The 26,598-nt window shown below is 51.1% G+C and overlaps 1 protein-coding gene across 1 annotated transcript in view; it reads right to left on the bottom strand.

The window, feature by feature from the left end:
* Col22a1 (collagen type XXII alpha 1 chain) overlaps nt 1–26,598 on the bottom strand; it is a 208,304-nt gene that overhangs the window by 84,904 nt on the left and 96,802 nt on the right. Inside the window, exons 23-34 of the mRNA XM_071602419.1 lie at nt 23,124–23,177; nt 22,415–22,468; nt 19,496–19,549; nt 18,486–18,539; nt 13,878–13,922; nt 13,226–13,270; nt 12,799–12,852; nt 7,624–7,665; nt 4,915–4,947; nt 2,343–2,396; nt 2,012–2,065; nt 1,196–1,249 (exon numbers count right to left, since the gene is read on the bottom strand). Coding sequence (XP_071458520.1) covers nt 1,196–1,249; nt 2,012–2,065; nt 2,343–2,396; nt 4,915–4,947; nt 7,624–7,665; nt 12,799–12,852; nt 13,226–13,270; nt 13,878–13,922; nt 18,486–18,539; nt 19,496–19,549; nt 22,415–22,468; nt 23,124–23,177 — 597 coding nt within the window. The remainder of the gene's footprint in view (nt 1–1,195; nt 1,250–2,011; nt 2,066–2,342; nt 2,397–4,914; nt 4,948–7,623; nt 7,666–12,798; nt 12,853–13,225; nt 13,271–13,877; nt 13,923–18,485; nt 18,540–19,495; nt 19,550–22,414; nt 22,469–23,123; nt 23,178–26,598) is intronic.

The raw sequence follows: 26,598 nt of genomic DNA, 5'->3' as shown, positions 1-26,598 counted from the left end.
TTCCTGAAGACCATGAGTCTGCATGGCCACGGCAAGTCTGCCTCTGGTCTGCACCATGCTGAAGGCACCGGTGCCATTCACAGAGAAAGGGCACCCAGAGGGGAGCAGGTGTGTGTGTATGTGGGGGGGGGCTTTGACTATGAAGGCCGGAGCAGCTCTCCTTGCTTCCTGGAGGGAGTGCACTTGAACTAGAACTTGGTGGTTGGGCCAGGATCCACGGGAGGAGATGTCCATGAGGACATTCCAGGCAGGTCTGTGCCATGGGGATGGGGAGCAGGGGGTTCTCAAAGGACTAGAGGCTGCTCGTGTTTCCTCTGGGCTTGTCCCCCACTGTCACAAGGATGTGTATGTCTTCAGGGTCAGAAATCACAGAGCATGCTCCCAGGTCCCTTGCCTAAACTTCTGCCACTCTACCTGAGCTTGGTCCAAGGTTCTCTTCATTCAAGACAGAAACTGGACTCTGCCCTGCTCTGTGGCATCCTCACTGTTCAGTACTTGGATGCCCCAGTCCCCACTCAGCCTTAGGCACAGGTGGCCTGGTCATGTGAGTGTGCTCCTGTCAATACACCAGGCCTGCGGTGCCACGAGAGCCCATGTCAGCTGCTCCTCTTCCTCCCACTACTAACTCCTGGGAGACCTGGTCAGGCCAGCCTGGTCCTGCCTCCCACCAGCACCACGGACAAGCCTGGGCTCTGCGGCACTGCACCATGCCAGAGGACCAGTGCCAACCCCGTGAGACCACAGACACCCGACTCTGATCTTGACCCTGCAGACAGGCGGTCCAGGAGCAGCGGCTGGAAAGCTCTGAAGGTGCAGGCATGCAGGTGTTTGCCTGCGTGCACTTCCCCAACTGAGTGTGTATGTGTGTTGGGGTATGTGTACGTGGGTTTATAGAGTGTGCGGAGGTGGATGTGAACCTGGGCACACCTTTCAGAGTAACAGATTCGTGAAAGGGTGGAAGTGTCCCCGCATGTCTGTGTGTGCACCATCCGTGTGTGTGCAAGGTCTCCTTTGTGGGCTGGGAATGCTGTGGAGGCCAGAGCAGCTCTCCTTGTGCCTGGTGTTGGAGAGGCTCCCGGCCTGGACAGCTGTCAGGCATGGGCTGTGCCCACAGAGGGGAGCCATGTGGCAGAAGTGTAGCCTGGCACCCCCTCTGTGGGGTCCCTCATGATGCAGGCAGGACATAAAGACTCACAGGGTTTCCAGCTGCTCCAGGGGCCCCATGTGTGCCGTCTTGTCCCTTGCCACCCTGTGAGGAAATTAAAGGGACGAGATAAGAGATCAGAAAATGAGGCAAGCCTGTCCTCACCCTCACAGGAGGAAAGTCCCCACCAAACCTGGCTGGTTGGAATTAGCTGATCCAAACTGAAGGGACAGGAGCAGGGTCTAAAACGTACAGAAACCACTGTTTCTTGGTCGGCTGCAGGAATTTGTCATATCAGGACTTACTCCATCCTCACTAAGATCCCTGGTGTCACCTGGGTGTCCTCGCTGAGACTTTATGTAATTAAGGCTCAGAGGGGCAGGAGGGCCAAGGCCCAGCCAGCAAGTGGCCCTAAGGTATTCAGCCAGACAGATCACCCCAACAGAGCTCCCCAGACAACTGAACAGCTGCTCAGGGAAGATGCAGCAAGAAGCCCAACCAGGAAAAATAACACTAAAACGCTAATCAGTACAAGCATTATTTAAATCAGAGCTGCCAATCAATGGCTGGAAGGGGGAGCGGATTTCCTGCTTCTGAAAACGCTGTGGGAACCTGCTGGACCACCTCTCTCCAGATCGCACTGTCTAATGAACCCGGAGCTCTCCTGGGTCAACCCTTTAGTGATGCGCCTGCGGGTGTTGGGGAGGAGGCAGGGTCAGGCCCCAGGAGGCTGCTGTCCACAGACTTTGCAAAGCGCTGGCACATTCTGGCTTCTACAGCACTTGCTGCAGCGCCCTCTGGTGGGCGTTCCCAAAATGCCAGGCGAGAAGGCCTGGCGGAGCCAATAGGCGGTATGGGCTTTCTTACCGGAGGTCCAATGGGTCCCCGAGGGCCCAAATCTCCAGGACGTCCCTGTGGTCCCTGCAATGAAACCATCCATCCATAAAGTGGCTCATCACCCTAATTCTGAGCAGATGGGGCATGGTGTGAACGCATGCAATGGGTATAACTTGAGATCTGCAGAGGGCATGTCACCAGAGTCCTGGGGAACAAGAAAGGGGCTGCCTTCAGTTCAGTGGGGCTCCTGGTGGTGGACTGTACTGCTAAGACCTAGAGCTTGTGGGCCTTAGGGGACCCATTCTCCAGCAGCACAGGTCAGCACAGGGCATGGGAGCAAGGACAGTGTGCGTGCACTCACCGGATCCCCAGGCACTCCCGGATCACCTTTCTCTCCTTTTGGCCCTTGTTCTCCCTGTTGGTAAGAAGCACAGGGTACAGCCCACTCAAAAGTGAACCCCCATTCCTCACAGTGCACATACACACCCCTCCCTCAGCAGGAGGGCCACCTCCTGTTCTATGGATGCACCTGTTTGGTCACCATGGTCCCCCAAAGGCTGACCCTACTGCACAGGGTTCTTCTCTCCCACTACCCTGGGACTCTAACTGAGTCTGACTCTTCCAGTTCTAAGGACCAGAATTCCCCCTTCAAGGAAGTGGATCTCCAAACTGGCCAAGTCCTCCTGGTACTGACTCGCAGAGACCAGGGTCCTTCTCCTGCATGACGCCTGCTCAGGTAGTTTTACACTTATTCATGTGGCTTGACCCATGTCCCCTTCCAGCCCATGGCACATGGTGGATCATAATGAATGATAATCCTTTACAGCCCTTTCTTGAAGGAGAGTGATGTGGATGCTTTGCTAAGGGGACCAGCCCTTGGGGGACAGGCTGGAAGCTGAGCCCTAGACTCTGGATGGCTGGAGTGGTGGGTCCAGCTATTGCTAAAGAAGAAATAGGAGAGACTAGAAAGGCAGTGCTCTGGGTGTGCCCAAGATGGACTCATCTGGTGGGGTAGGGGCAGGGCTTCTCCCCTGAGGCTGCAGGTGCCACACCTGGGGTTCCCAACACACCTCCCAGGAAGCGTGGGAAATCTATACCCTGCAACCCAGAGGGGACAGGAAGAAGGTAAGGGGGCAGAGGCTGCATCGACGGCAGAGCTCCAAGGCTCAGGTGTTTTTCTAAGGCTGAAGGGCCATCTTGCAGGCGAGGAGCAGGGACAGGCATGCCTTGTGAGGGGTGGGATTAGGCTCCCCCTGAGCTTTCCCAGCATGGTTGCTTCTGAGCCACCTCCTGGCACCCCACTTTGCTACTGTCATTTCCCCAAGCCTCCAGCTATCTGTCCCTCTTTCCTCCACTTTTCCTCCAGATCTCAGAGATCCACACACCATCTAAGAGCCTGCCCTGATCTCCCTAAGCCATCTCATCAGGCCACCTCACTAGGCTGCCCACCAGCCACCCCCACGAGCCTCCGAGTCCTGGATCCAGGAGGAAAGGGAGCCGGGCTTCCACTCCACGTGAGCTCCTCCTTTCTGTTCTGTTAATTATGCAGCAAACTTCTAGGTGCCTCTAGATCTCGCCTCTTCCTGCACCGCAGGGACTGAGAGGCACACCTCGGGGAGCAGTGAGAAGTCCAACAGAGTAACACTTTCCAGACCCACCAACACAAAGCCAGTCCCAGAAAAAGCCGTGAAATGGCAAAGGAACTTCCCTTCCCTCCAGTTCCTACTTGCTGGGTTTGATTCTGAGAGAGGCCTCCTGGCTCCCATCCTCCCTGAAGGAAAGACGTCACTGCTGGAATCGGAGGCACAGTAGAGCAGCCCTCCCTCTCCACCCTCTCCCCCTGCGCTGTCCCAACAGAATACTCTGAAAGCTGTCTTGTTATGGAGCCATTCCAGAGTTTTAATCTCAGGGAACTCAGCGTCAACCTAAGTAGGGGAAGACGCCGGGGCAGCGCTCAGGTGGGGACAGTCACCCCGGCCAGGTCACCACAGCTGACAGGTCTCTCCCAATAGCTTCTCCTCAAGTGCACACTCCCCATGGCTGCGCCACGGCCCCTGCCTCCTCCCCCTTCATCTGTGAAGTGCACAGTTCTCAGCCCCGGCCTGCATCTGTCCACCTGCTCCTTTCCATCCATAGAGGACACCTTAAACTTTCTAAATCACACGGGGATTTAGATCTTCCCATTCTAGCCTCAGCTGCCACATGCCATGGAGCAGTGGGTCACCTCCTGACAACAGGAGAGACACAAACAAAACAAAGGCCCACTTTCTGGCCTCAGTGCCACCAACAGCAGGAAGACGTGCCGCAAGCCCCACCTCCAGAAGCGCCAGCCACGGGCAAGGAGGACAGGGCTCCTGGGGCTGTAGTGGCGTGTCATTTTAGGTGTGGCAGTGTCTACTGGCTCGCCAGGCTCTCCCTCCTTCTGCCACCTCCCAAGGGTGCAGAAGCAGGCTGTGCTCTCCATGTCCCCTCAGCAGCCTCCCTCAGACCCGGGTCCCCTCAAAGCACTCCCACCTATAGGAGCATCCTCAGGACGCCTTTGCCCCTTTCCAACTCCTGAACGTTCTGCCGTCTCGAATAACTCTGCTTCTCCTCAAAGGCACCTGCAGCTCTGGGTGCTGAAGACAGGTGTGGCATCTGCCCTTGCCTATGGAGCTGTGTCCCTGGGATGTCCCTGCAATGTCCCACCTGACATGAGGGCTGGTTCCATGCAGGGACTTCCTCCCGCCTGTTGCCAGGACCAGGCTGGGAGCCCACAGGCCTGGCTGCCTGGCATGAAGGGCTGAGGCCGGCCCCACCCAGCCCTGCTCCAGCCCACACCACAGCACGCCCTGCCTGCTGACATGCCAGGGTATGCAAGGAGAGAAGGGGCTTCCTAGACCTTCCCCTCCAAGTCCTCAATCCCAGTCTCTTCCCTTCCCTCTGCTACTTACAGGCATTCTTGGGTGCGGTGGGAACAGGGATGTCTGGAAAAAAAAAAAAAAAACAGAAGTTAGAAAGATAGGGGTGTGTGGAGCCCCAAAGCTGCTGACTCTGAAATGTCTGCCAAGTGAAAGAAAATGCCCTTCAGTGATTATTAGTTTCGACAATTAGAACCTCAAGCACCAAACCCTATGTGACCTTGAATATCTTCTGTCACCTTCCATGTCCCCATCAGTAAAAAGGGATGAACTGTTCTTCACTTGGGGGGTCACAAGGACACACTGGAATAACCTGGACAAGCCACTGGAACAGTGCTTGGGACATTGGATCCAGCCCTCCACGTCTGCTTTTCCACTACCGTCGTCTGCCATGTGCCAGGCAGGGAAACAGGCAGAGGAAACCAGAGCCAGGGCTTACAGAGGGCCCTGTTGTGCAAAGTGCCCTCAGCCAAGACCTCATGGATGGTGCCTGGGGCAGCCCTCCAGCCTGGCCGCCACCCGGCTGGCCCACCCTGGCTGAACTGAGTGCTTCTCAGGAGGCTTTTTTCCAGGCTCAGGGCTTTTGCACACACGGTTCCTCAGCCCCGGAGCAGGCTCTCCCCCTGCATTCCACCATGGCCACCCTTCAGGTCTCTTAAATGTCATGCTCTCAAATATGAATTAGGTAAGCTAGGTCCCGTTGCTAGTCTCATCAACTGCACTTTGCTCTTTTTCTTGATCACATTTACTCTAATTTGTAATGTTTATCCTGTCCACTGTAAGATCAGACTTTATCTCTACTACAAGACTATAAGCTCCATCAGGCCCCAGTTGTGCCATGACCTGGCTCCAAAGGATAAAGCGAATGGACAAAGGGAACCTGGGGGCTAGCCCTAAAACCCAGGGACTTCACCGGGGAAGGGAGAAGGGGCTTCCTAGACCTTCCCCTCCAAGTCCTCAATCCCAGCCTCTTCCCTCCCCCCAAAAACAGTTTTTCACATTTCTAGACCTTTTCTCTATGTTTTCACACAATTATGAACATATAGAAATATGCAACTTCCACAGAATAGTGAAACTGAATGCATTCTTCATAGTTGTTCCCATGCACCAACTCATGGCTCTTCACAGAGACCGTAGGAGGTAGACCAGCTGCCTCTGTCCACCACTGTCAATAAGAACCCTGGGCAGAGACCAGAGATGTGAGCTTCCTAATGCAGTTCCAGCAGCTGCCGGCCATGGTCAGGAACTGACATCATGTAAGTAGGCTGTGAGCCCGAACTCTGAATCTCTCAATACACAATGATCCACAAATTAATTTGTTCACTTACTTTGTCTTATTCCACTTAATTAGTGTACCTATACCTTTCCAAGACCCTGTGTATAGTGTGTGTGTGTGTGTGTGTGTGTTTCTTTATAAAATAGGATTCTGTGATACAGATGGTCTGATGTACTTAATTCTATACTTATGGTCATGTAGATTTTTCCCTAATACAAGTGACACTACAATGTACATCCTCACACATTTTTTAAATGCACACATGCAAATGTCTGTTTAACTTAGAAGCCTAGACATGGACTAGCTAAGGTCGAGGGTAGGCACCTCCTGGCGTGTGCATATGACCAAACAGCTCCCAGTGGGCACTACCAACTTGCTCCCCCACCATAAGGGCAGGGGTGCTCACCTCCCTGAAGCCTTGTCAAGGCCGTATCACAATCTTAAACAATAATCTCATACAACCCACTCTGGCCCCAAATTTCTGATTCTGAGGTTCTTCCAACATCTTTATGCAATATCTGAGCCTCATTTTCACAGGGTACAGGTTGGGGAGAAGATGAAGCTATGGAGTAAGGGCTGCCGGACAAACAGTGCTGAGTCAGATGTCCTGCCCCACGGCCAGCAGGACTGCTGAGAATTCAGGCCATCTCGTCTCCTGCTCTCCACCCCTGCTTTGTCCAGCAACCAATCAATCACCAGTCAGGGCCAGCACAAGAAGCCATGAACAACTTTGCTGAAATCAGTTGCTCAAAGCAGAGAAGTTCAAGTCTGGGAAGAAATGTTACAATGAAAAACAATTCCAAATAAAGCACCATTGTAGGGTTATTGAGTGTAAGACAAATAATAATAGCAGCAGTTTTATATTTAGTGTTTATTAGGTACCAGGAACTCTGCTAAGTACTTTGCATTATTTCAGTTAATTTGTACTAAAAAATGTACAAGCTAGTTGGGTACAATATCTTCTATCAGATGAGAAAACTTACTCTTTGGGGAGTTAAATAACATATCTAAGACACAATGTGGGTGAGTGGCAGAGGTGAGAGCTGGTTCTTTCCGTCCCTAGAGCCCTTGCTCAAAATGCCACAGCACTGACTCACAATGGTGGCTAAACACCTTCACAGGGCAGAGGATGAAGCCCAGCCTGGGTCATGGTGATACGATCTCTTGCTGGACAAATGGTTTCTTGTCTTTGGACCTCAATGCCCACACATAACAGGTGCCTATGTCTTCTCAGTGTGAATCGCGCATTCTGCTGAGTAGTAATTGTGCTTTTGCTGAATAAAGAAAACCAATTAGCTCAGGGTGGTTTTTTAAAGAAGATATAATTTTAAATTATAAGCCCTTGGAGGGGGTCTGACTATTGACAAACTCTAATCTGGAGATGATTTTAATGAAGTGGTGTGTATGGAGGAATCCCAGTACCTTGGGAATTTAGAGAAGTAGAAAGGATTAGCAGAGTGACTTACAGTTCCAGGTAGCCCAGGGGGGCCTGCAGGGCCAGCTTCACCCTACATGAAGAAACATGAAGAGTTAATGAACATTGATCCTCCTGCCACCTGCTTCATGCAGCACAGGCCTGGTATCACCTTCCAGGCAACAGCAATGAGCGCTGTCCCAGCACAGGCCGGGTCACACCAGCAGACTGAGGCCAATGTACATTCTCAACTATAAAGATCTCAGTCACACACACACGCACACACACAGGGTTTGAGAAGTCTCTGTATTGATACATAAAGCTATAGATTATTTAAATCATTCTGTTCTATCCCATTGAGTTTATATAATAAAGCTATACAATGTCCATCGTTCTTTGAAGACAGTGACATTGCTCTCCTTTGATTGTGATCATAGCCAGTACTGACTGTTACAGCAAGCATTCCCACCTGTGCCCCTGAGCATGATAAGCACATGGAAGCTCGGCTCCCTCAGCTAGGAGCCCGGACCCACCCCCTCAGAAAGAAGCAGGCTGCTCTCATGTTCAGGGAACAGCCTTATCCCTGTGAATGACACAGGCTTGGGAGTTGAGTCACCTGAGCTTGAAACCCACCTCTACCATTTTATAAATGACTTTACCTCTTGTCTTGTTTCTTCTCTTTGCCCAATAAAGACAGTAATGCCTACAACTCACAGCACATGTAGCAACTGAATGAGCCCCAGGAGAGTATGTGGTACATTCACAGTGGGGACAAGGCTCCTAGATCTCTTCTATGCAGGGAGAACCACAGTGAGCAAAAGTGGTCTCTGAAGCTGTCACCCTGCAGGTGCCATTTGGGGCCAGAGGATAGTGTCTGTGCTAGATCAGAAACTGGCCCAGGGCTAGGCCTTGGACAGGCCCTGAAATACAGTCATTATGTGGACAAATGAACAAGGTTGGGTCAAGGTGATGGACAAGGCCACTCTGAGTAAACAACATAATAGGGTAATAAATAATAGTTGTATGATTTTTATCATTATTTCTATCACTACTTAACATTTAATTTCAGATATTGGTTTATGTGTCTCACATGTATGATCCCAATCTTGTAGACTCACCCATAGGGTATTTACGTATCCCCAAGAAGAAACTGAGGCACAGAAGCTGCAATTCGCCTGCCCAGACTCACAGGAGCGGCCAGTGCTGAGCCTGGAGTAAACCCAGAATCTCGCTCGGAGCTGGACTGGAGTTCCAGCAGATGCAGGAGGAAACCCACCTGGTGCCCGGTTTCTCCCAGCCTCCTTCCTGTCTTGGTGGGACTTGTGCTCAGAGGCCATCTCACCTAAACTCACTTTCTTACCAAGAAAGAGCCCAAGTGACCCCAGCAGATCCCAAGTGACCATGCAGTTCCTAAATTGCATGAATGACAGGTGCAAATGGAGGAGGACGGGGGGCAGAGGACCTGCTGCCTGCGGAATCAGACTTTGTCCTGCCTCAGAGCTGCGGGGCAGGGAAGGAATGGTGGGTGCCACGGACAGGCCCAGGGGCTCTGTCACTTTAAGAGGCGTGGCTGGGATGGAGCCCGGGACCAAACCTGCTTCCCCCTGGATGTTTCACTCTGGGCTCCCCTGAGGAGCAAGGAGCAGCCCCACCCCACCTGAGGACAAGGTGTCAGTCGGGTGGAAAGGCTTACAGAGTGGGGGACCCAGAGGGGCAAGGAAGCGGCAGGGTCTGCACCCCAGTCAGGAGGGGGCGGTGCTGCTGTAAAGTCTTATATTGAATGTTTTTACCCAAAATTGTTGCTACCTCTCTCTCTGGACAGGAAGGCATCAGGACGCTTTGGAGTCTACCTGTGATCCTGCCAAAGCACTGGAGGGCCTCCATGTCTCCCTGACCCTCTGCCCCTTTCACATCACAGGGTCCACTTTACGCTTTGAATATAAATCTTGCTGTTGACCACTTTAGGTTGATTTTAAAACTGCCTTTTTTCTTTTTACCATCCTTTTTTTTTTTTTTTTTGCGGGGATGGGTAACTGGGAATTGAACTCGGGGACACTCAACTACTGAGCCACATCTCCAGCCCCATTTTGAATTTTATTTAGAGACAGGGTCTCACTGATGCTTAGCGCATCACTAACTTGCTGAGGCTGGCTTTGAACTCACGATCTTCCTGCCTTGGCCTCCCAAGCCATTGGGATTACAGGCGTGCGCCACTGCACCTGGGTTCTTCCTTTATCTTCTCTTTCTTCCTCTCCCCATCCATGGGGAGGCAAGGTTAACATAACATTCTTTCCTGTCCTAAGCCAAGTTATCTGCGATTTCCCCTCACTGTCCACAGGGATAAAGAAGCCCCGATCCTGGGGACTGGACAACAGCTCTTTCAAGGACACTAGTCAAACGTAAATTAGATCTACGGATAATGATACTTGGAAACAGCCCTCACATCCTCACTGTCCCCCCGGCATTGGAAATGGAAGCAAGCGTCCATGATATAAGTCCATTGCCTTTCTCCTTTAATAGCAAAGCAATAAAACATCTTTATCCTTTTCCTCAAACTTTGTTCTTATTACTGAATCAGCATCTGGCACAGAGACCGAGCTTTCCGTATCGTCTGCATCCAGGAAATGAGTTTCCTGGTGTTCCTGGGAGCCGGGAGGGGCAAGGGCAGAAGGGAGAGAGCACAGAAAGGACAACCTGAGAGCAGACACCTTGCAGGAGGGAGGGTGCAAGGCCCGGTGGTGTGTGGGTGTCCCCCTTCTCAGGGTCAGGCCCAGCATGCAGCACTGTGATGCTGACAGCCAGGACTGCAGCCTGGCCCTGGCAGGTTCAGCTCTCGACTCTATCCTGCAGCTGTGGGCAATGGAATTAGCTTTTCTGTGCCTCAGTTTCCTCATCTCTAAAGTGGGGATATGACTGACAACCGTATCTCCTCTCAGAGTTTGTCCTAAGGATTAGCAAGGTCCCTACATGGACGGTGCTCAGGGGGGCTGTTCTGCCCATAGTAGGTCCCTGCCCTAAATCACTCACAAGCCGAGTATCATTTCCACTTTACAAGGACCTTTGGAGGGAGGTCCGTGCAGATCCATTTTGAGCTTGTCCATCATGGCACAGGGGGGCAGACAAGACACTCAGAGCCACACAGCACGCGGAGCCAGGAAGGGAACCCAGGCTACCTCTGACTTCTGTAACAGCGCTCTTCCCACCAAGATGCAGGCAAACACACACAAGCACACCAAGGGCTGTGTGGGTGTGTACTTATGAACTCACTGTGGGATTTCAGGTGTAATGTGGTCCAAGGCCGAGCATGAATAGCAAAGAAAAGCAGCTCTCAGGGTGGGATTCTCAACCATCCCATGGCTGCCTCCTCTAGAGTCTGATTGTTGGAGCCTGAACTGCATCTTGTCCACTGTCACTTTATTAGAGATGGTCTAGCAGAGAGGAAGTGTTCTACCAGTCTGTGCTAGAGAGCGCCAGGAAGGATGGCTGGGGGCTTTCCTGGGCTGCCAGGGTTGAGGGTGGCATCCCTCCCGGTCTAGAATCTAGTTGGAAGGATGCAGACTATTGTGGCTGAAGTTGCCTGCTTGAGAAGTCAGCTGCCTGGATCCTGTGCACCCTCTGGCCATGTCTGAGAGCTCCCTAAGTTTGGGCGAGTTTCTATACTTCTCTGGACTTCAGCTCTCTATTCAGTAAAACAGGGATTCCAATGGAAATGACCTCAGAACTCACTGCTTACCAGAGCAAGACACTGAAAACTAGAAATCACGACACGCAGAGGCTCAACTGTACAGAAACCCTGCCTTTCACACCTGTTCAAGTTCACAGTGTTTCAGCAAAAGCTCCCTTGGACTCTCATGCAACCAGCAGATAGCATCAGAGGCAAGCTACTCATGCACATCTGGCTTCAGGGATGACCTCGCTCATGTGCCACCTAATGAACCGCTTCCCAAAAGCAACATCTCACTAAATCCCAGCATAGGTACATGTGTAAGAAGACAGGTACAGTAGACAGGTACCGACCTAGGACAAAATCTTAGCACACTTCCAAGTATGTGAGGCTCAGCGGCTCAGCTGACTAGTTCTATGCTTCACCAAGCAAGCATCTAAAAGGTCCAATGTGCTTTTCCACCCCATGTGTTTCTCTGGGGCTTTGATAGGAGGCAAAATGGATGGAATGCCTGTTGGGTGCTACTCCAGTGCCAGGCACAGTGCAGCCTGCTTGCTGAGATTGAGTGGGAGAAGCCCTTCAAACAACTGCCGGGACTGTGGACCAGAGTCCTTGGAAAGTGATTCTGTAGCTTCAGACATGCACCAAGACACCCTGCTCTCCTCACCCACAGAGGGTGCTGGCTGATAGCTGTGCTTGTTTTCCATGTGGTGCCCACACCCACCCCTGCACCTTCCCCGTCCTGCCTGATGGTCTCACTGACCTTGCCTCTGGTGTCCAGATTTGGCAGGAGGAGATCAGAGGCAAGAGGAAGGAGGACGAGATACTGAGGGTGCCAGTCCACAGGCTGGCCGTGTCTGTTTCCCTACCCTTCAAACAGGATGCCCAACAGGCTTCATCTTCCACAGATTCTGGGGCATCTGCTCCAGGCCCTTCCTGGCCTCTTTGCTGTGCCTTGCCCTAGAGGGCATCGCCACCCCAGGTCCGTCTCCCTTTGCACTAGCCATGCGTGCAAGTAGCCCTTTCCCTGCCTTCTCTCCATTGGTCTGTTCTGAGTGAGTGGCCCCTGATGTGGACTGTGCCTGTTGCACAGAGTGCTGGGAGTCGAAGCCAAGGTCACCCTTCTGTGACCTACACACAGTAGGGCTGGGCAACAGAGACAGTCTGCCTTGGCTCTGTGGCTGGCTCTAGAACCAACCCCAAGTGACATGCTGGTGCATGACACAGGAGGAGGACACAAGAGTCAGGGACACAGGGCTTGGTTCTCAGCGAGTTCTTCACCCTCTTGGAGACTCCATTGCCTGCCACACATTTAGGTCCCTGACACCTACCTTCTAAAGCTGTGCTGGAATTCAGGGAGAGATTGTTTGGATGAACATGTCATCTCTGATTCTATTGTTGTCTAAATGGACTATACTTGCAAACAAGGTTTATGTCTACCTTATTGTTTCCTCAAAAATGTACTTTGGAGCCACACAAGTCCATTCTGAATAAACTAAAACTCCTATAACCCAAGGCAAGAGCAGCGAATGGTAACTGATCAGCATGAAGTAAGCAGCCTACCTTCTCACCCCGGTCACCTTTCAGGCCAGGAAGTCCCAGGTCACCCTTTTCTCCCTATAGTAAAAGACAATTAGAAAACGTTGGAACCCACACTAAGTCTCAATCCTCCTAAGGTAAAGGGTGTCCTGTCAGTTAGGTGGGAAGCACCTGACACTCCACTTGGCATCTGGCAGGTGGGGTGCCTCCCACCCAATGCTCCCATCAATTCTCTCTGAAGACACTCTTCCTTTCTAGGGGTGTCTCCCAGCCCCTGTCCTCTGTCCCATTCATGGACTCTGGCACTCGACACCCCTCCCAGTTCTTTCTCCTCAACATTGAGAACAACTCTATTCACCCAGTCAAAATTGCCACCTCCTGTCAAAGGACTCCACAGGGGCCTTTCCACAGGCACAGGCTAGTGGCCTTGCTGGGACGAGACCACACTTACCTGGTCTCCTTTCTCTCCCCGCACACCTGGGAGGCCTGCTTCTCCCTGTGAGAACAAAACCGTGGCTCTGTCCACTCGGCACCTACGGGAGGGCTCTCCTAAGGCACAGGGCATGTGCTAACTGCTCTCCAGGTCCTGCTTTAGGCTTGTGGATGTCACACCGAAAGCAGAGCAGTGGGCAAAGGAGAATTCTAGAGAACGAGTCCATCAGGGCAGCCCCGCACTCTTTCCCATGTGAGATATCTCCTCTCCCAGGAACCCTCATTTCACCTATCTGGGTGTATACCTCCTCCTGTCCTTTAGGACTCAATCACAATGTCACCTCGTCACCATTTTTCCTGATATTCCCAAGTCTGAAAGACTTCTCCTATGCCCCACATGACATTATATGCCACCACTAACTACAGCTGTTCAAGTGTTCTCCAGGGTCCAACTTATCTTGTTTGTGGCTGTGACCCTACTGCCCACCATAGCAACGGATACACAGTTATTGAGCAAATAAATGAATTCATGAAATCAATGTAGTGAGCTCCCAAAAGACATGATTAATTGCTCTGGGCATATGAGCAATTTGCACAATATGTAGTTTATAACAACAAATAAAGAAATCAACAAGAATGAAATGAATGGAAAAAGGCATAAATGAACAGACCTTCTCTCCAGGGTGGCCTGCCAGGCCCTGCTCCCCAACTTCACCCTGGGAACAGAATGACAGACACCCCGTTATCCTCCATGCTCATTCCCCAGGGGGGTCCACACATCCATGGCACCTGCAGCCACAGCCCTCAGCTCTCCACTACGGAGCATTGTTAAAGGCCCGAGGTTATGAGCTGTGAAGACCAAAGTGAGGAGCATTTCTCATATTACCTTTTGCTTCTCCTGAAAGAAAAAAATTCCTGGAATTGTCCTGTCAGAGTTCATTCAGTTTGAATCCATTCACTGCAAACCAGGGAAACACAGACTCCATGCTAGGACCAACAGTGAAAGGAAGCTGTTGAAACCTAAGCAGGTGACTGGTGGCCCATGATTGTTGTTTGGTCTCTTCACAAAGACAGGCAGGGCCCTGTAGTTGGAGGTAGGTTAGAGTTTCAGTGACCTGTCCCATGGTATACTACCATAAAGAGAGTCGTACATGAAGTTCCCAGTTAGTCATTCAAGATTAGTTCAGACAGTATACCCCAAAGAGGTACACACTGGTCTTGTTCCTTTGAAAGTTTCTTCTTCTCCACTGGAGTCCTGCTATGACAATGTCTCCCCTGAAAACTTTCCTACTGAAATAATCTTCAGTTTGTGGTACTAGGAGACAGGGCCTTTAGGAGGTGATTGGGTCATGGGGGTGGAGTTCTCAGGGTTGGATTAGTGCCCTTGTAGAGGGAGCCCTCTTGCCATCCCATCAATGAAAACACTGCTATATGATACCATCTATGAAGCAGGGTATCTTCAACAGACACTAAGTCTGTTGCCACCTCGGTTTGGACTTCCTGGCCTCCAGAACTGTGAGATAGAGATTTCTGTTGTTTATGAATTACCAAGTTCAAAGTGATATTGTCACAGCAACCGAAAGGGACTAAGGCAGTTCCTAGATAGCACTTTGAAGTGGGAGGCACTGGAAGAGGGGTTCTCTCTCTGATCCCTAGGAACCAAGCCTCTGTGTCCACCACGCCCTCCTAAACCATCCGTGCCCAGAGGTGAGTGGTGGGGCTGAGAGGGACTACAACTTCTAGCTAACCCTACGTCGAGAATATCACTAACTTCTTGTGTGACAATTTCTTTCTAATAAAATCTTTGGTATAAATTCTCATAAAGAAATGTGGTTTTCTGATGTATCAGTGGACGTGAATGAGTTGGTAGTGTGCACCCACATAAGAATTTTCCCCAGAGTCATGCCAGATTCAACTGATAGTGAAGGCCAGACCATCAGTACTTATCAAGCCAACAGAAAAAAAGGAAGGGAGGGGAGGGGAGAGCAGGGAAAGGAGAGGAGGAGAAAAAGGAGGGGAGGGGAGAGGGGGGAGAGGAGAAGAAAGGAAAGGGAGGGATAACCCAAGGCTTTGCACAGTGTAAGCACATAATTTATCCCGTAGCTCCGGTGTCACAAGGGGAACTGGCATCTGGAGTCAGCACATATTAAAATTCTAGATGCACTCCAATGCGCCCATCAATTCCCCATGTTTACAAGCACAATTAGTGAGAATTGCTGTAGCCAGAACTGTGCAAATACTCAGCACTCAAGTTGTCACTTTAAATCTGCTAGGAGGGTGACATTTGCAAGGGGAATTGCTTCGTGCCTGCTGAGCAAGGATAAGGGGCTGAGTGTAGTCAGAAAAAAACTTTAAAGTCCATCAAAATGCCCCTGAACTTGTGCTGTGAAGCCCCATCCAAGCGCACATAGAGAAGGAGCTGCCATCCTTGTGAATTCTTGAAGCGAGCCCTGGAATGTGGGTGCCCTGTGCGTCCCGCAGAGCAACTGGCCCAGAGTGAACTCTCCACACCACCATCCCCAAGGTTTCCAGAATCATCTCGGAAAGGGTTTTCATCTTCAGCCGGTACTTGGTCCAAATAAAGCAACAAGACTGACCCTGTGCCAGGCAGGTCTCCTCTGGGGCCACACACAGGTTGAGAAGCCCTTACTGTTGAAACTCCGCTTCCAACTCTCAGAGAAACGTTTGAAGCACTCAGCACTAGAATCATGAAAAAGCGACACAGGTGAGACGGAGCAGAAGACATCTGTGCTTGAACCTGTCAGTTGTTGATGATTCCCAGAAACGTGAGGCACACAGATGGGAAGCCCCCGAGGGACCTCTAACTGCATCCCCAGGTTCCTCGAAATCAACCCTCTACTGCAAAGCCACACACAGGGAACGCGAAGCTCCTGAAGACCACAGGGGAGAGCTGGCATCCTTCCTGCAGAAGCCCACGATTATGTGCCAGCTCCCAAATGTGAGAACACACAATTATCAGGCATGGCTGACTCAAAAACAAAACACTTCCATGAAGTGAAGAATGAAAACAAACAGAAAACCCATCCAAATGCTTTAAATCCTTCCTTGGAAATAACAGGATTTCAACTAAGGGGACCCTGATAGCTAGGCTAGATGCTTTTAAGACCCTGTGATCCCCCTAACAACCACCTCAGGATAGCATGCAAAATCATAGAAAATGATTATGTTTCAATGATTTGGGGATCGTTATAAGCATTTTTTAAAATTTTAAAAATTTTTTTAGTTGTCTATGGACACAATACCTTTATTTTATTTTTATGCTGAGGATCAAACCCAGTGCCTCCCATGTGTGAGGCAAGAGCTCCACCACTGAGCCACACTCCCAGCTCCATTATAAACTTTTTTTTCTGGTTGTATACACAGTATATTCACACCAATTAGTATCTTCATACATGTACTTTGGATAATAATGACCATCCCATTCCACCATCATTTATAACCCCATACCCCCTCCCTTCCTCTCCCACCCCTCTGCCCTATCTAGAGTTCGTCTATTCCTCCCATGCTCCTTCTCCCACTATGAATCAGCCTCCTTATATCAGAGAAAACATTCAGCATTTGGTTTGGGGGGATTAGCTAACTTCACATCTGCATTATCTTCTCCAACTCCATCCACTTACCTGCAAATGCCATGATTTTATTTTCTTTTATTGCTGAGTAATATTCCATTGTATATAAGTGCCACATTTTTTTTTATCCATTAATCTACTGAAGGGCATCCAGGTTGGTTCCATAGTTAGCTATTGTGACTTGTGCTGCTATAAACATTGATATGGCTGTGTCCCTATAGTAAGCTGTTTTTAAGTCCTTTGGGTATAGTCCAAGGAGAGGGATAGCTGGGTCACAAGGTGGCTCCATTCCCAATTTTCCAAGGAATCTCCACACTGCTTTCTATATTGGCTTCACTAATTTGCAGTCCCACCAGCAGTGTATGAGTGTACCTTTTCCCCCACATCCTCACCAACACTTGTTGTTTGTCTTCATGGTAGCTGTCATTCTGACTGGAGTGAGATGAAATCTTAGAGTGGTTTTGATTTGCATTTCTCTAATTGCTAGTGATGATAAACATTTTTTCATGCCATCAGAAGCCTACCTACCAAAAGCCCATTATAAACTTTCTTAAACACCAATATTGAATCTTAAAATATGAAGGGCAAGGGATAGACTCGCTGGGCCCTTAAAGGGGGAGGGCTCAGTTCTCAGAATATAGGCTTCAGAAGTGGAAGGTTCCAGGATGGTGCCTGGGGATGCTCTTGCCACATTTTGGGTCAGCCAGCATGAACTGAGTCAGTTGGGTTCAATTTCTTCTGCGTTTTTTTTTCCCTGTTCCTCTTTAATTTGACCTTCTAAGCAGAGAGGAGGGCTCCGGGATCTGCCCATTGGCAGCACCCCACTGGCCAGCAAGGTGAGAACCAGCCACGTCCAGCCACCTGGGGGAGTCGGGCCCCTCCCATGCTTGGCTGGGTGGGTGTGGAGCCTCCCTCCTTCCTGCAAAGCTGGCTGTGACACCACCTCACGCCTGACTGCGTGTGGTAACAGGAGGGGCCAGCAGTGGGCACCGTCCTTCAGTAGTTCACACCTCACAGGTGGGAGCACCGCAGGTAGGGGCCGGAGGGGCAGTCCTCCTTACAGACTCTCCAGAGCCACAGGTGCACGTCCTTGAGCACACGGCACGCACACTCGCAGGCCCGGCCTCTCCTCCGTGCTCACTGCATGCTGGCCTCGGACAAGGTCCAGATGTTGAGCTGCTCTGCGCTCACAGCAGGTGCTGGGTCCAAATCACTCCGAGTCCCCCACCCCTTCCTCACTCCCTCCACCCCCTGGAGGCCCAAGGAAGCCAACTCCAGGGCTGCCTCCTGGAGGCTCCAGGCACTAGGAATCATCAGAGGAAAGCAAAACTCAGGGAGCAAGGGAAGGAGAAGCCAAGAGAAGGGGAGCGGTGTGTGCATGTCCCCCTTGCTCCTCCCTGCAGGACAAGTGGGATGCTCCTTCTCCACGGGTCTCCCCGGTTCCAGGCACCTTCCTCTCCCACCTTCTGCCCTGGAGCGGGTGTTGGCTCAGCTGTGGCCAGCCTCAGGGGATGCTAACGGCCAGCTGGAGCCCCTTACCCCTCTCACCCCTCTGAATAGCCCCTTTTCAATCATCTGCTTTCTGCCCAGCTCTGGCTGACACGCACTGGGGTGCCTGGGACTGCCGCACAGCCCAGGATACCCAGTAAAACCATGAGGAGTGCAATGAACAAGGTGGCAAAGTCCTACCCGAGGTCCGGGCTTCCCAGGCAGGCCGCCTTCTCCTCTCTCTCCAGGGTCTCCCTGTAAGGAATAAAAGCAAGTCAGCCGAGGTCCCTGCTTGCAGGAATCCCTGCATCTTTGCAGATGAGCAAGGAAGAGGACCATTTGTCCTCGGGTGGACTTGAACTCCCTGGTCCCGAGTGACTGCCTAACTCTGGTGATCCAACACAACAGCACGTGCCACCTCCTGCCATTCAAATCCCACGGCTCTCATTTTACTTTTATAATTATGATTGACCAGAAATGACACTTTTCTTAATGAGAGATTTTGAGTTAAAAGCATTGTGGGAATAAATACTTTTGAGAATGCAAAGTACTTAGTTAGCCATTGTCTCCTTAATGATGAGGGAGAAAAATGGAAAATATTTCCATAAAATGTTCATACAAAAAAGTTAAATTCATACTTATTCTGTATTTTGTCATGAAAAACATTGAGCTTCTAAATTTGTTTATTGGAATGAAGTGTCCCCTAGTATTCTGACATCGCCATTAACAGTTGCCTTACAAGGACTATTGACATGAGTTCCTGAGCCTTTGCTGTTGGCTATGAAAAAAGAAAGTTTATTTCTTAAAAAGACTTGTTGAATCATAAGTATTCTCTTGAAATATTTAATCTATGACTTTGCTTCTCTACTATCTTATATTTAACTTGGACTTTTATCTTAATAATCCTGCTATATTGGGCCCAACTGGAATATTTTTTAGATTGAAATCTCTTACATTAATAAGGGCATTTGAGAGAATTCCCTCAAATAAAATAAATACTTGTTTGAAACAGATTGATTTTAATGCCCAAGGCTTCCACATCCTTCCCCAGTTATCTAAGTAGAAATAAAGAGCTCTCCCAATCTGACCTGGTAAATCCAAACATTTCAACCTGGTCCTGATCAAGGCCATTTTAGAATGCACCCACAACCAAGAAGCTCTTTTGCTCCTGGGTTTGTTTTCCAAACTCATGCCAACCTGGGAGTACTGACCTTGGATCCCGGCAGGCCTGGGGGTCCATTCGGCCCATCCCTTCCAGGTGGCCCCTGGGTCAAGGTAGGAAAAAAAATAAAATTAGAATAAAAGTCATATTTAGGAAACACTGCACTAAGTTGTTTGGATCCAGGAGCTGACTCTGAGACTGGGGGACAGGCCTTCCTCCTTCACCAGCTGGGTCCCCTCCCCAGAGTTACCGGTCTCCTTACACAACATGCTGCTAAGACAGAGCACCTCTGGTCAGTGCCCCAGGTCCAGTTCCCCAGATGCGCAGGTGGGCAAGGAGGGACAGGACCTCTGTGCTTCATTCCTTCTCTCAGCTTCCAAGAGCACTAGGGGTGACACTGTCCCCCAACTACTGCCCTGCTCTCCACAGTCTCTCTGCCACACGATTCTCCTTCCCACTCCCATCCTTCCTTCACCTCGTCCTTCAGAAGAGCAAGCACTTGGCCTGGTTTGGCACTACTGTCTTTTTTTTTTTTTTTTCTGGTGGGAATGAACACCAAGGGCCTCCGCGTTGGATTTTCCAATTTAAACTTCTTCCTTACAATGCGGCAGGACAGTTGTTACTACAGCTGCTGCAGATGACGGGACAAGAACTCCAGGGTTGAGTGACCCCCTCAAGGTCACACAGCTAGTAATGGGGACCCACAAGGATCTCTGGCTCCACTCCTGGGTTCCTTCCACTACACCGGGGACACTCCATCTTCTCCTTATCCCCTGGGCTTTCAATGGTGATCAGGGACACACATGTTCTTCAGTGATGGATGTAAGGTACGTGATTTCTCTTGGTGACAGATCTCATGAGCTATGGTTTCATTTGCTCGTAAATGGATGGAGCTGGAGAATATCATGCTAAGCAAAATAGCCAATCGCAAAAGACCAAAGGCCAAATGTTTTCTCCAATATGCAGATGCTGATTTACAATGGGGGGAGGCACTAAGGAAGAATAGAGTTACCTTAGATTAGGTTGAGGGGATTGAAGGGAGGGGAGGGGATATGGGGACAGGAAGGAGAGTAGAATGAAACAGACATTATTACTTTATGCATATATATGACTACATACCAATGTGATTCTTCATGTATAATCAGAAAAATGAGAAATTATACCCCATTTATGCATGATATATCAAAGTGCATAAATACATTCTACTGTCACATATAACTAATTAAAACAAATAAAAAATTTAAAAAATTTTAAAGTTAATGCTTGTCAGACACAGTGGCACATGCCTATAACCCTAGCTACTTGGGAGGCTGAGGATCACAAGTTTGAGGCCTGTCTGGGCAACTTAGTGAGACCCTGTGTCAAAATAAAATTAAAAAATGGAATTGGGGGTTGGGGATATAGCTCAGTGGCAAAGCACTTGCCTAATACACATGAAGTACTGGGTTCAATCCTCAATGCTTCAATAAAAGTAAAAGGTATTTTCTTTTATAATCCGGGTGTTTCTTCTGCCCCAGAACTTGCTATCACCCTATTTAAGATGTCCTGAGTCTCCAGCCTGGGCTGTTGGTTATTGAAAAGACAGGGACATATCCAAACAGCAGTGTCATGGGAATCACTGGACAGACCTGCAGGAGGTTCGTTCAAGGCCACCTGGAGCAACCCAAGAATGACCTTAACCAAGAGTAGTCACAAAAGCCAGACGCCACACTTCACATCTGAAGTGACCCATGGCCTCAGAAAACTGTAAAAGATTTTTTTTAAAATATGTTTTTGTTCACATAACACACTCCCTCTTCTGAATTTTCACACTGATACACATTTTGATGAACCCACTGGGTCACAAAAGACTCATGTGTTTGAGCTGCCAGAAGACACCCATTTCACCATGTTTCTTGGTGACACTGCAGTTGACTGTATGTCCAAGGAATGCACTTCACCAGAGGTTCCTTCCAGGTCTCTGTCAGTTCACCCAAGCACACGCCACAACACTGCGTCTATGTCTGATGCGGTCTGGCAGGATGCGCTGGGGGGCTCAACCCAGCTCAGAGCGCGGGTGCTGCAGAGACCTCTGGGGCTGTCTCCTGGGAGCTCCATCTACAGGCACCAGTGGATTGTGGTCCGTGGAGAAGGGGAGAGCTGCCATGCACTGCAGAGCCTGCTTTGCCTCCTCCTCGTCCTTCTGCCGTGTCTGAGCCTCCATCAGTGCCATGCCCCCCCACCACTCAGCAGCTCCATGAGGACACCGTGTCCCAAAGAAATAAATCCCTTAGAGTGGAGCAGAGGCTGCCCTGGGGCAGATCATCGGGCATGTCCAGCTCTCTGTCACATGGTGCCAGAGTCTTGACAGCCACTGCATCAGCCTGCCCTGAAGAGGACACGCCAACATGCAAGAAGACACCCTGCCTTTAACCCCCAGCTCCAATGTGATGGTTGAGCTGCTGAGCTCCACCTGCAGGACCTGAAGGCAACCAGCGGTCCCCTGAGACCTCCAGGGTCTTCTCAGCTCACAGGTGGGAAAACCTCATCAGGACAACAGCTGCTACTGATGGGACAGTAACGGGAAGATGGCCCCACCTGTATCCTTTCTCTCATCTGGGGCTTTGCTTCTGCTACCCTCTGGGCGTCCCTGTGGACAAGTCGTCCCACCTTACAAAGCAAGGGTCACACTTTACAAAGCGAGGGACTTTCAAATGTGTCTTTGGGTAACAATAGCAAGGGTGGTAGCCTGGGAACAGTGGCCCCAATCCACACCCTGGCCAGGACACGTGGAGCAGTCCCAGGAGACAGACAGGAGGACTCTGCAGAAGGGGAAAGAGAGCTGCGTGTTGGGCCTGGAACCAGCTGCAGGGAGCCAAGGGCATGGGAAGTCCTCAGTTCTCAGGGCGCCCCTGGGCCAGCAGCAATGGCCTGACCCCGAGCAATGAAGGAGGGGGAAGGTAGGAGGGAGACGCCATAGGACACTCACCGCATGGCCAGGAGGCCCAGGTTTGCCCGGGAAGCCAATCTCTCCAGGTAAACCCTGGAAGGGAGCACAGGGAGGCTGTTAGGCTATTTGGAGATATGATCCTTGTTCCAACTCCATTCCTGGCCCGGGTCCTGGCCTCTGAGGGCTCTGAGGAGGGCACCTCTTGGGCATCCACCACCCTCCATACTGGCACAGTAAGATGCAGAATTGACACATCTCCAAAGCTGGGCAGCCCACAGCTTATCTGGTCAGCAGCTGGGGTCCCTGCCATGTTCACCTCCACCTGGGGCAGGAAGGAATGGCCCCCTCTGCCCATTGCTGGGTCTGCCCCACCCAGGGCCTAGTAGGGGGAGTTTCCAGTTGTCCCCCAAAACATGGGAGGGCAAATGTTGACAAACACTTGCCCTGGTCCTGTTTTGCCTGAAAGTCAAGTCATGAATGTCTGCAGACACCTGAATGGGCCCAGGAGCCCAACGTGCCACCTGCACCACGTCTCCAGCAGCCACCAGCCTTAGTGCTGGGTTGGCTCACTTGCTATTTATGATCAAAGGGACCCAAAGGCCTGGAAGTCCAGAGACGTGGGGGTGTCTGTGAGAGGAGGTCCTCCTGTTGGCACCTCTGCACTGGACTTGAGCAGAGCAAAGGCAAGTGTCCATGCAGGCAGATGCCCCTGACCCCACAGGCATGGAAGCACCATAAGTGACCTTACCGGGGGGCCTCCTGGTCCAGGGGGTCCTGGGACACCAGGTGGTCCAGGGGGACCCTGTAAGGAGAGAGCAGGGTGGTTACAAAAGAGCACAGAGCAGCCTCCTGGTGACGGTGGCATTTGAGAGAGAAAGAGGGCATTGGGCACAATGACGAGGCGGGGCTTGGCTTTATCTGAGATGTCTTATTTCAACAGAAAGGAACAAGAGCAAAAGGAAAGACCTGGAGCACAGCGTGCAAAACACTAGCAAGTGTGGCTCTCTGGTGACGGGAATTTAGCACCTTTGTATTGTTACCTCGCCCAACCAGAAACCTGCCTGTATCCTGGCTGGCCAGATTCTGACGCCCACCGTCTAAGAAATAAGCAAACAGTGTAAAAAGTCAAAATGAATTTCTGAGAAAATGGGGGAGAAGCAGCTAGGATGCTTCTCTGTGGGCGCTACAGAAGCAGTTACAATTGATAGAGCCTGTGACACACACACGTAGATGAACCAGTCTGTGCTGAACCAGAGAACAAGTCAGCCTTCAGCTTCCTCGGGACCCATATGGCCCAGGAGCTGTTATTCCCAGCTTGAGGAAGACTGGAGCTCTCTGTTTCAATTTTATCTATCTATTACACTCACATTTAAAATATTTGAACATTTAAAGTGAATACATACATATATGCATGCCCACACACATGCACACAGTGGGTTAACCCACTCACAAAGACTTTCCAGAACATTCCCAATCACTAGTCAGGGACCAGAGCTGGGTGAACAGCAGGGGTCTGAGAGCCTGGCCCTGCAGCTTCTGTAGGCCTGGGGAGAGCCACGCGTCTGTACTTTACAAGCTCTCCCTGAGACTGATGGAGGCCAGGCTGGACAGTCCTTCCTGAGGCCTGCACCCCAGGCCTGTAACTGCCATCGTCCATTCCCTGCACCTGTGCCCTGGACACCTTCAATGGCTGCGAATGGCAGCAGGTACCACTAGTGACCAAACACCTGGACAGCTCCTGTCTGCACTGCAGGTGACTGCGGGGAGGGAAGAAAGGGGTAAACAGAGGACTGTGTTAGAAAAGATCAGTGCCCTGATTAGGCCTCAAGCACAGAGCAGGAGCAACCCTCTGCACTTGGGGGAGGGAGGAGGGTGGTCAGAGGGGACTCCTAGGTCCTGGAGACAGAAGAAACTGCCCACAGGCCAGGTTGACCACGGCGGGTGGAGCTAGGCCCATAAAGGCCTTTGGAGTTAAAGGGGCTCTGTGTCTGAGCAAGGGCCAATGGCTCCACATGGGAACAAGACGTAGACAGGGCCAGGACCCCAGAGAACTGGGAGCCAAGGCCAAGAGACAACTTTGCCCAGAAGTCTTCGGTAACGAAGAGAGTCTAAGAAGATTCCTGTTGGTCACATGTGTGTTTAGAAAGGCAGCTTGCTGTCTGGAGGACACTGAGGGAGACAGGTGGGCAGTGGGTCACACAGGGGCCAGTTGCAGCTGTGCAACAGTGGGGCCCTCAGAGAGAGGGGGGGGTTTAGAGCCCTGAGTGTTGACAGGCTCTGACAGCACCCAGAACCCTGTACTACATCACCCAGTGACCTCGCAGCTGAGAACTCCCTCAGTAGCTCTGGGTCCCTGATGGTTATGTCCTGGGTTTTCCACCGTGCATTCAGAATTCTTCCAGGTCTGTCCACAACCTCCTTGTCCCCTCACCTCCCCTACTGCCAATCACTGCCCACTCAACCTCAAGGACTTGCAGAGGACTGTCTCTGGACGTGTCCTCCACTGGCACCTCAGCCTTCCTAATTCCCCAGGCGGAATTAATCTCTCCTGCTCCATGCTCAGGGCCAGCACAACTGCTCCTCTGTCCCAGAGACTATCAAGGGCCAGTCCTTCTTGTTCTGTCTGTCTCCCTCATCAACCAGCATGGTATAGAGCTGAGAAAATTCTAGAAGTCCTATGAACAGGAAGCAATTTGTGTTCAGAGATTTGACCACCAGAGGGCGATACACACTAAAAAATGGCAGAGGTTGCTGCATCCATGAACTGTTCCCTTCTCTGCCTTGGAGGGGCATATGTGAGTCACAAATAGGCATCAAAAAGCAAAGAGGATGTCACCGGATTTAGATTTCTCTGTAGGTCACTTAGACCTGGTGTGTCTTTGGGGTTGGGGTAGCATCTGTTCCCACTGGGGACATCTGCTCTGAGAAGGAGCGGCTGGGGCCCAGCCGACCTGGGCAGTGCCCTGGGCAGGGACTGGACGCCTTAGGGGATGAGCTGGGAATAAGCCCCCCACTCTCAGCTCACCCTTGGACACAACCAAGGACCCTCAAATCCAGGTGCTGTCCTCTGCCTGGCAGAGAGACTCCAGGTGAGGTGTCAGCATTTTCTAGATGAGAAAACATAACAGAGGCCAGACACAATCTCGTCCTTCTTGGATGAGCATCTCCCATGCCCTGGGCGTCACACTATCTTCTAATCCTCAGCTTTGGGGTGTCACATCGACCTAGCAGAGTCTGCCTGATGGGGCTGGGTGCTATCTTCTTGCTTTGAGGTAAAAGAAAAGCAGAGAGACACCCTGTGACATGGATTAAGGGGACCTTTGGGACCCCACCAACCCAGGCTGTATGGCAGCTCTGTCCTCTAACAACCTGCATGTGATATTGCTCCTGTCCCCACAGAGGCTTTAGGGGATGAAAGGAAAGGCAAACACCTCACCCATCACTTCTGGCAGAGGACAGTGTTCCCGTGATGAGGAACAATGTCAGCCCTGAAGGACAGGAGCCCAGAATGGAAGAAGGGGCCAGTCAAGCCAGGATTCGTCCAGCACGCGCTGTCCTCGAGGAGACCCTTCCTTTTCACCAGAAAACCACAGTCTGGTAGAATAAAGGAACCATGCCTGTGACCCCCTGGAAAGCCACCCAAGGGTCAGGCACCCCAGGCAGCTCAGTGCCCCAGCAGCTGTGTGGCTGGGGGAGGCCTCTGCTCCTGCCAGTGGAGAGCGGGTGCAGCACTTTCTTTGCAGAGCTGAGTCACGGGAATCCATGACATGTGGAAGAGCCCCAGAGACACTCCCTGGGGAGAGTTAGAGAATGACAAGAGAGATGCTGTAAGGTCGCAGGAAGCAGGTGAAGCACGTGGGGAGGTCAGGCAGCACCTGAGGGAAGCTGAGCTCGGTCTTGAAGGACCAAGGGGAGCCTGAGAAAAGGGAGGGGAGAGAAGAGACAGGCACCACAAGCAGATGGAACAGTGAAGCCCAGGCTGATGGTACAAGGACAGGAACAGGGGCCTCAGGGTGTGGGGACTCGGGACAAGGGATGGGCAGTGTGCTGGGGTAAGTGGGAAACACTGGGATTTGTCTTTGAGGGAGCACAAATATTATAGAGGTCCCCCTGAGAGAGCGACACAGCAGAACTGAGCTAAGAAGGCAGATTTCCGCCATCTTTAGACTCCACTGGGAGAGGGGACCAGGAGGTAGACAACCAGGCCAACTGGGAGGAAGCCT

Source organism: Marmota flaviventris, chromosome 15, assembly GCF_047511675.1.
Source record: "Marmota flaviventris isolate mMarFla1 chromosome 15, mMarFla1.hap1, whole genome shotgun sequence".
Taxonomy (NCBI): Eukaryota; Metazoa; Chordata; class Mammalia; order Rodentia; family Sciuridae; genus Marmota; species Marmota flaviventris.
The sequence above is the reverse complement of the archived record's forward strand: the minus strand, read 5'-3'. Positions and strand labels throughout refer to the sequence as shown.